The sequence below is a fragment of the Sinocyclocheilus anshuiensis genome, unplaced genomic scaffold, assembly GCF_001515605.1.
Source record: "Sinocyclocheilus anshuiensis isolate Anshui unplaced genomic scaffold, SAMN03320099.WGS_v1.1 scaffold1597, whole genome shotgun sequence".
NCBI lineage: Eukaryota > Metazoa > Chordata > Actinopteri > Cypriniformes > Cyprinidae > Sinocyclocheilus > Sinocyclocheilus anshuiensis.
This window is the reverse complement of record NW_015536587.1, coordinates 795099-805326: the sequence shown is the minus strand read 5'-3', so window position 1 is coordinate 805326 and position 10228 is coordinate 795099. Positions and strand designations below refer to the sequence as shown.

Below are 10228 nucleotides of genomic sequence, written 5' to 3'. Positions count from 1 at the left end.
TTTAAATGATACGGAATTTAAAAACACAAGCCAATAAAATAACCACACTTTTGAAAGTGTAACAATAAAATTATTACAAATATTAAATAAGACGCCATCGTTAAATTAACAACAAAACAGTACAACGACAAACTCACTCGTAGAACTTTCATTAACAAAACCAATAAAACTACACCATGCTATAGGCCTGATATAAAATAACTTACACAAAGCTTAAATATAAAAAAAAACTGAAAATCAGCAAACACTGGAACCAAATAAATAAGAAACAGAGAACGTTTATTATCAAAACAAATAAGAAAGCTTGGAGGCACGGCATATACACCTTGATGTAAAATAAAATAAAAATACACAAAGTTTAAAAAAAGTAATCAGCAAACACCGTGGACCCAAATAAATAAGAAACGAATGTTTAAAAAAAACTTCAGTCAATAGGCTTTTCAAAATCTAAAATATTGCCAAACAGGCGCCTTTGCATTTCCTTTCTAAACAATCTTCTGCCATCATCTTGTCTTTCTCACCTCACTCTTGTCAGCCAGCTCTCCTCACGTGATAAATAAAATCTGACTCCTGCTCCGTGGTGCATTGTCGTTCGCGCACGGTTCGGCATGCTGCATTGAGCATTTAGCTTTTAAAAGTAGCTGTCCTCTAACTGAACTAGGCTAAATGATTTTTGTTACTATAAAAAAATCTAAACGACGGTGGGGGGCGGTGCCGCGGTAGGCAAATGACGTAACCGGTGTTGCGGCTGTTAACACCGGTATAACCAAAAATACTGTCTATCGCAGCAAGCCTAACGTGTACAAGCAAAAATACGCCCACACATAAACAAAACTTAAACACTAACAAACAAAACACACTAGAGACAAAAGAATACTCACACAATAACAAACAAAACTCAAGCACAAAAAACACACTACAAACAAACATACACAATAACTAACAAAACACACACACCAACAAAACTCTCTCTGACACACTAACAAACACAAACATACTCGCACAACAACAAACACAAACATGCCAGCACAATAACAAACAAAACTCAAACACTAACAAACATACAGACACACACACACACACACACACACACACACACACACACACACACACAAACAAACAAATACAAACATACATACACAATAACAAACAAAACTCACAAAAAACTCACATTAACAAACAAACCTACTCATACAATGACAAACAAAATGCATATTAATACACAAAAATACTCACACTAACAGACAAAACACACTAACAAACAAAACTCACACTAACAATCACAAACACACTCACACAATAACAATCAAAGACAAACATTCACACTAACAAACAAACCATTTGCTCAAACACTCATACACTAACAAACATACACACATAAACACAAACACTTGCAAACTAACAAACAAAAAAACAGATAAACAAGCAAACACACTCTCCAAACATGTTTGCTCGACCTAGTAATGTGTATTTATTTGTTTTCCTCAAGGGGATATTTGGTAGACAGAACATAGATAATTCAACAGAATTCTATTGTTTTAACACTTCATTTTAAGGACTAATTCTCACTATTAACTAGTTTATTAGCATGCATATTACTATCATACTGGCTGTTTATTAATAGTTATAAAGCACAAATAAATGCCTTATTCTGCATGACCACATTTTAGATCCCTTAATCTGACCCCACACCTAAACTTAACAACTACCGTACTAACTATTAATAAGCAGCAATTTACGAGTTTATTGAGGTAAAAGCTGTAGTTAATAGCTAGTTAATAGTGAGAATTGGTCCCCAAACTAAAGTGTGATTGTTTTTATATACAGCTAGTTATAAATAATATAATCTAACCCTAATTCACACCCTAACAGAAAACTTTCTGCATTTTTACATAAAAAAAGAAAAGAAAAATACAAAACTTATTTACAGTGTTTAACAAATGAGGATACCCCCAAAGGTTTTGTCAGATTTAGCTCACTTCTGGATACAAATGTCTCAAAATATGGCTAGGTAGGCATGTCCTTACACACTCATACACAGTTTCTGATTTTGTGAAAGCTCATTGTTTTTGTCTTTGGCCAGCAGGATGACCCTTAGGATGACTGGTTAATGATCACTAAACTCTCCCTAGACTGCCGAATGAAGCTCATTCCTACCGTGCCGCAGCTGCGAGGAGGTTCTTGGCGTTTGCTGCCCCTGGATCTACGGAGAGGGACTTGGCAGCCAACAGCAGCTTGCTGGATGCCATAGAGATGTTCTTCAGGTTGCCAATCACCTGGATCTGGTCATCTTTGGACTATGGAAACAGAAGATGGCAGCTCAGCCTGCAATCAAACTATGTTGTTCTTTAACTTTATTTCAGCAGAAAAATGTGCAGTGTTCTTTCAAAACAGGTTATATTTTATGGTTACAAAATTTAAAGGGATAGTTATTCTGCCACAGAATAAAAACAAAGGTAATTTCAACTTTTTATTTCACACTTCTGACTTTTCTTCTTGCACGATGTAAACTTAGAATGGTGAGAAAAACAGTCTGCAAGATGTAAACTGCAACTTGCTTGTAATACTTTTCCATGCAATTATAAATTAATAAAATTTCAAACTTCAAAAAGAATGCAAAATACAAAAAAAATATCATAAATGTGGTCCATACGGCTTACTTATGCAACATATTTCACGTCTTCTATAGCCATATGACAGCTTTGTGTAAAGAACAGTGCAAAACAAGGCATTGTAGGCCTACTGAATTTTAATTATATGATACCACATAATTAATATTCATGAGCCAAGTTGATATGTTTTTCTAATTTTGCCCTTAAAGAGCAAACTGTGGCTCTTATTTTACACATCATTTCGATGGACACCTTAGTCTCACAGAGCTAGACTATCTGCTGATGGCTTCCGGCCTGTCCTGTCCTGCCAGATCTCTGTGTCCCACACTATCCCTCAGTCAACTTTTAATGGGCATGTCACGCTCCATCAACCCCTCTGCTCTCCCGCCTCTCCAAATTAATCAACAAAACATGCAGAACCAGAACATCATCAAAGATTTCATTAGGATGCTCTCTGGAACAATTATGTGCCTGAGTGAATAAGATGAGAGGCACTAATTAACAAATGAATCAGAACTTCAAAATGCATATATAGAGTTTTAGAAAACGTGACTATTGTATACTACCTTTCAAAAGGTGATTTTATTTTTAAAGAAAATAATAGTCATTCAGCAAGGATGCATTAAATTATAAGAGTCTTTACTGTCACTTTTGAACGATGTTACAAAAAGTTTTATTTTAAATAAATGCTGCTCTTTTGAAGTTCAAATCAAAGAATTCTGAAAAAAGTATGTTTCTACAAATTATCAAGTAGCACAACTGTTTTCAACATTGATAATAATAAGAAATGTTTCTTGAGCAGCAAATCGGCATATTAGAATGATTTCTGAAGGATCATGTGACACTGAAGACTGGAGTAATGAGGCTGAAAATTCAGCTTTGCATCACAGGACTAAATTACATTTTAAAATATATTCATATAGAAAACACTTATTTTAAACTGCAATAATATTTCACAATATTGCTCTTTTTACTGTATTTTTAAACAAATAAATGCAGCCTTGGTGAGTGAGTACATGAAAAATTTTAATTAGTTGAAAATGTTGTGTAAAGCAACAAATTCACATTCAGAAAGAACATATTTGATCAATATGCAGTTATGCAAGTGGGATTTTGGACCTAATCTAGTTGTCTAACAAACCTGGCATTGTGTATTATGAATATTGTTGGATTGACTTCCTTTTTGTCTAAATGCATAAATGCACATTGACCAATGAGATTTCTCTGTGGGTGAAGCATGTTATAAACCATCTCTCAGCTCTAAGAGGGCAATAAAACTGTACCTGAGTGTGTCCGGCCATCTCAATGCCGGCATCTAAAAACTCATCAAAGTCTTGGCTGAACTTCCCGGAAGCCACAGCCAGCTGGCTGCTGCTCCCACGTGAAGACTGCACCACATCTCCAGCTGAATGGTTGAGCTCGGCTGCCGTGTGGTTCAGGTCCGTCTGGGCCTCTTGGAAGGATTTGGAGCATGGAGGAAGCTGGAAAAAGTTAGGGTTGATCACTGTTGGGCCTCATTCATAAAACATGATCAGAAGGAATTTCTGTGTACAACATTCAGAAATTGTGACAATTTACATAATAATGTTTTTTTTTTAAATCATTTACACAGTTTTATGTTTAGACTCACTAGTAGCTAGTAAAGAACTGACAAAAAACTCACATTTTCCACAAGCAGTTTCTTACTGGCCTCGCCAATGCTCCTGAGAGCCATGTCCACATCCTTCTGTCCAGGTAAGCAGTTCACACAGTTATTGAGGGAGTGAGAGACAGCCTTCGCCACCTGAAAAACACCAACAAATACACACATTCCCACCAATAACTCCACAAAGGCCCAGAGAGATGCGGCGTGAATCTAAAATTCAAATCAGCCCCTTGGCACAACAGAGAAATCTGTGTCCCTAATTTATGCCACTGTCACATACATATGCCAAGCAATATGTTTGCATCCCAAAGGAACCTGTGCGAATCAGGAGGCACGCTGGCACCTTCCAGAAAAAAAGGTTGTCGAGAAACAGAGAAACAATAGAAAATAGCTCAGTTTATTGGAGATAATTGCCAAGAGGGATCTGATGGGAGATTGATCTGGTTTTAACACAGTAGCTGAAGAATGCTAAAGATGAATAAATACTCTTTTTTAAGTAACTATGTAACCTAACCAAACTTCTACTTCAGCATCTACTTGTCACTGAATAAATGTTCTTGAAGATGGGTGGACAGCTGTCTTTATTTGCATGTGGTTTAATGTGCGTTGTCCTACCTGTGCTAATCTCTGCTGGCTCTCGGCATCACCAGGGCACACTAGGGCTTGGTCGGCTTCGTGGATTAGCATGGCCGAGCCCTCCATCACGTGACAGGCGGAGTCCAGCATGGCCGCTGCAGCTTGGGGCTCCACGGTACTCGCTGCCACTCCCCTCGCGGCCTGGGCCAACGTCCTCAGAGCTTGAGCAGTTTCCCTTGCTGCCACACCTGCCGCAAACACACACACACACACACACACAAATACAGGCCAATTAATTGGACAATTTATGGCATTCTGAGGTTATATCTATCACAGTGATCTACTGCTATAATCGTTAGACCGATTAATCAGCCGATATTTGCCATGTTGAGATTATATCTATTATAACGATCTACCGATTTAACAGTCAGATCAATTAATCAGATGATATTTGGCATTCTGAGGTTATATCTATCACAGTGATCTACTGCTATAATCGTCAGACCGATTAATCAGCCGATATTTGCCATGTTGAGATTATATCTATTATAACGATCTACCGATTTAACAGTCAGATCAATTAATCAGATGATATTTGGCATTCTGAGGTTATATCTATCACAGTGATCTACTGCTATAATCGTCAGACCGATTAATCAGCCGATATTTGCCATGTTGAGATTATATCTATTACAATGATCTACCGATATAACAGTCAGACCAATTAATGGGATGATATTTGGCATTCTTAGATTATATCTATAACAGTGATCTACCAATATAACAGTCAGACAAATTAATTTGGACAATATTATTTTATTTTATTTATTTATTTTTTATTAGATTATATCTATCACAGTGATCTACCGATATAACAGTGTTAATTCTCCGAAATCGCCTACCCTACCTTTAATTATCAACACTGGTCGTCCACTTTTGCACAGTCTTGCATCATATCTGTACATTATAAATTAGCAACACATTAATTTTTTACCTTATTTTTACATTTAATGACCGACTTCAATAAACTGTATTGCAAAATGAGGGACATTTTTGAAGCACCCAGCCCAAATGTCTTGTTCCATATAAAGCTTTAAGCCTCGGTGCATGGTTGACCCAGAATGCCCCTGCTGTTCCAACAAATGAGTGTGGAAAGAAAATAAGGCACCATATGGGATCTGGCCTTTACTTATAGAACAGAAAGCAAAAAAAGGAAGGGCCAATGCAGGCAAATTACATCAAATTGCATTATCCAGCCAAGTAGAGCCCAATTGCTGATGGTATGTTAAATCTAGGGAAAATAAGATTAATGAGGGACGGGGGTTAGTTATACCCTTGGCTTGAGAAGCTCTCCAGAGAGCAGCGATCCAGCCAGACAGAGTGAAAAATTGATGGGTGGTGCAGGTAAGTTACAGCATCGCTCTCCTCTCAGTTTTCATGCCTTTAATTTGGAACAAGCAGCTTTGTTGGGAAAACTCAGCCAAACATCTTGTAGATGCATTTTTAGAAGACAAATTTAGATATTTCTGCAAATAAAAACCCTGGATGATTAACTACTTTTTGTTTAGCTCAACTGGTAGAGAATTTCACTAGGGAGGCCAAGGTCTTGGGTTCGATTCCCGGCAAACACACATAAGATCTTGAAAGCATTCTAAAGTGCTTTAGATGAAGCATGCTTGGAGTTTTTATTCAAATTTGTATATAAATAGTACATAATTTGGCTTAACGTGATTTACAAAAACAAGATATGTTCATGGATCAACATTTGCTGTTTGTGTTCTACCAAACAATCAAGGCCTTAACCCAAAATTCAGAGGGTAAATTGGTTGATGGGACGTTAATCCAGGAACATTTCCTACTTGTGTAAATCCTGTTGTTATACTGCACATTTCATATTCAGTACAGATAGATTCTCCTGAAGTATTGTGTTTCATATGCTGAAAAGCAACATAAGTCGTCTCACCAGTATAATGTTCGTTGCCCTGGGCAGCACAGGTCAATAACTGGGCCATGGAGGAGCCCACAGCTTTAGACGTACTTCCCAGATCCTGAGCACACTTCTCCAACTACAGACACAAGCGTGAAGTAGTAACGGTGAGAACTACTGCTAACAAGTTGATGATCAATTTTTATGTGGTAAATTTCACCTACCGATTGTCCAGGTAGTGGTTTGAGTTGTCCTTCCAGTGTGGCCATTTTGGCATCTTGTAGTTCACTCTTGAGTGTCTGAACAGCGCTGAGAGCAGAGTCGATCTCCAGAGGACCACACGCCTCATGAGCCTATGATACAACACACAAAGATAAAAAAAAACAACAACAACACATTTCAGTTAATTTTTTATGAAAAAGCTCCATTGTCCATACACCTTAGACAGGGAAGCACCATATTTATTTTTGACAGGAATCAATACAGAACTGTGAGGGACTGAAGTACAGTGCCTTTAGTGGACTGTACTGTTGTTTAACAACATATCAATTGTTCAGCTGATAAATGTCTTTCTGGAAAACTTCCAGTAGATAAAAACTTAATAAAACAGTTTTGAATGTGAGTTGGGGAATGTTGGGGACCGTGATCAAGGACCTTTATACAATGTGTGCCATAGTAAAGACTGTAAGTCTATTTCTTTTCATCCTTGTTAATTTCAGAATGGCTACAATAGACTAAGGTGTACTGTCAATAGTGTAGCAGCTTACAAAGTCATTTTCAATCCAAGCAGCTTTCTGTTAGCCAAACTGGCAAATTAGCATGACCAACATGAACCCCCTTGAGAAATCTGCGCTGGCAAATCGGTCACCAGTTGACTTCTGGGGGACCTAAGCAACAATTTGTCAGGGCCCCCTGTCATTGTGCTCATAAATGAATTAAAGGGGTCATATGACGTTGCTAAAAAATAACATTATTTTGTGTATTTGGTGTAATGAAATGTGTTTATGCGATTTTAAGGTAAAAAAACCACATACTGTACATTATTGTTGCTCCTCTATGCCCCGCCTTTCTGAAACGCGTCGATTTTTACAAAGCTCATCGTTCTGAAAAGCGAGGTGTACGCTGAGTGGCCAGCTATCCAGTGCGTTGTGATTGGCCGAATACCTCAAGCATGTGACGGAAATGTTACGCCCCTTACCATACTGTGATGCCGTGTCCCAGTGCAACGCGACAAAAACAATAAAACCCATTATAAACGAGGCATTTGTTGCATCCAGTGGGGACATAATTACTGATTATAATGACTTATACTGTCTTTTTACGCATTGCGTTGCATCGGGCCGCGTAAACATAACACCATGTCTGCATTTGTGATCGGAGAAATGACAAAAAACAAGCGCTACTCTACACTGCTCAAAACTCACGTTTGAATCATCAGTGGCAAATTCTTTAAATATGAAAACGTACTTACAGACTGTGAGTCAGAACAGCCGGCATTGTAGGCTACTCTCCCAGGAAATAGTCCTCCGTAAAATGCGTTGAACACACATGAATATTTGGTTTGAACTGTTCTGGAACAGCGTTGTAAATACAACTTAACCACTGATTTCTAGTTGCGTCCTCTTTTGGAAGGACAAACAAAGTATTTTCGCTTTCGCAACAAAACACAACAGCATCTCCACGACATGGCGGCGGCGGCGACAATACTACAGCGAGTATGGTCGCCATCAAAGTATCAAAGTTACGCCTTCTTTCTTTGCGTGAACATTTGGGCGGAGTTATGCAAATCTTCCCACACAGTGACGTAGACATGTGGGGGCGTGCTAAAACGAGGCGTTTTAGGAGGGCGTAGACGAGTCTTAACTTTTAAATAGAATATCTCTTTGGGTTTGAGACTTTAGTCCTCGCAACTTTAGGGATCTTATCTATTCACGAACAGCTTGTAACACTCCAAAGAGAAAGGAAAACTTGAAATCGCTTCATATGACCCCTTTAAATATGCACTGATTCTTTTTAAAGTTATTCAGTGAGGAACATTGAATGATTCTCTCATTTTCATTTGTTGTTTGATTAACATTAAATGACACAGACAGCAGTATGTTTATTAGGCTCTGGTCACTTTAAGACCGACTGCACAGATCTAAAATACTGACAAGCATTCAGTTACTTTTCCAACTGTTTATGTTCACTTTAGACAAAACTGACTGCTTTTAAGTGAAAACTCGCCAAGGCAGTCAGTATGACATATTTTTGTGTGTATTTGTCCGCTTAAGCTCACACCCGAAGCCCAGAGTAGCCTACGTTGTGTATAGGGAGAACCGGCACGGTCCCAATCACACAGATTCCCATTTTGACCGTGAAAATTCGCCTAACAACTGTAAATATGACCACACCTTAAATTATGAGAAAATCTTCGATTCTGTATGAACTGTCTCTTTAAAACATGAGTAATGGAAAGATCTCTACACCTGATGCAGTGCATTGTAGTAAGGTTATTACAATATGCTTCATTGTTTAAAGGTGTTTTGGATCTACTAGAAGGCAGTAAACTTTGGGCACCTTCTGTGCAGCTGTGCGCAGCTCTGCCAGGCAGGTGGCCAGGTTCTTGGCACACTGACCAAGTTGCATCGCAGCTGCCTGGTCGGTTACCGTCGGAACGGCCGCTTTAGAAGACGTCACCATTTTACTTCCCGGCTGTTTGGAGACAAATGAAACACAAACAATGACAAAAACAATGTGAGGATAATTTATTGACAAATCAGAGGCTGCTGAACAAACACTGCATTTTACCTGCAGGAAACTCTGGCTGGCGATGATAAGGGCGAGTTGGGCACCAAGATCTTCCGGGTGGGCCTGACTGCCCCTCATTCCCTGCACTAGATGTGGGATATGGTCGGCCACAGCCTGGAGAGCATCCACAAATCCACAGTCAGAATAGTTTCATTTAAATTCTCTTATAAATGAGTGCCCTGAATTTCTCAGAATAGAATTACCCACAATACCTTGCAGCTGAGCACGAGCTGCTGATGTGACATGGTGTTCTTATTGGATGCAGCTGCATTCTGGGCAGCGGCAATGGTTTGCGTCGCTGCAGCTGCGGCCTGTTTTGCTGCATTCTGTTCCAGACAAATAACAATAACGAATTACAGCTTCAATAATTACTAGCACAGCAAATAACGAATGTGGACATTGTGGCGGACTATTACATCAGTAGGGCTGAACAATTTGGAGGAAAAAAAAATGCTAAAAAATAAAATACTAAAAATTGTGATTTACAAAAAAATTACATTTTCTTTTGTGCTTGTTTTGCAGAACAACAAAATTTGGCCAAAAAAATAAAAAATAAAATAAAATAATAATAATAATTGCCTTCTACTACTACTATATAAATAAAATAATAATTTTATAATATATTTTTTTATTTACTACTACTACTACTAATTATTATTATTATATTACTCCGAATAA

The 10228-nt window shown here is 38.2% G+C and overlaps 1 protein-coding gene across 1 annotated transcript in view; it reads right to left on the bottom strand.

Moving 5' to 3' along the window:
* Positions 1-10228, bottom strand: part of LOC107703225 (talin-2-like) — a 175722-nt gene that overhangs the window by 35527 nt on the left and 129967 nt on the right. The window contains exons 22-30 of the mRNA XM_016505777.1: positions 9763-9876; positions 9551-9664; positions 9320-9454; positions 6985-7113; positions 6797-6899; positions 4873-5081; positions 4276-4395; positions 3896-4093; positions 2158-2297 (exon numbers count right to left, since the gene is read on the bottom strand). Of these exons, the coding sequence (XP_016361263.1) occupies positions 2158-2297; positions 3896-4093; positions 4276-4395; positions 4873-5081; positions 6797-6899; positions 6985-7113; positions 9320-9454; positions 9551-9664; positions 9763-9876 (1262 nt within the window). The remainder of the gene's footprint in view (positions 1-2157; positions 2298-3895; positions 4094-4275; positions 4396-4872; positions 5082-6796; positions 6900-6984; positions 7114-9319; positions 9455-9550; positions 9665-9762; positions 9877-10228) is intronic.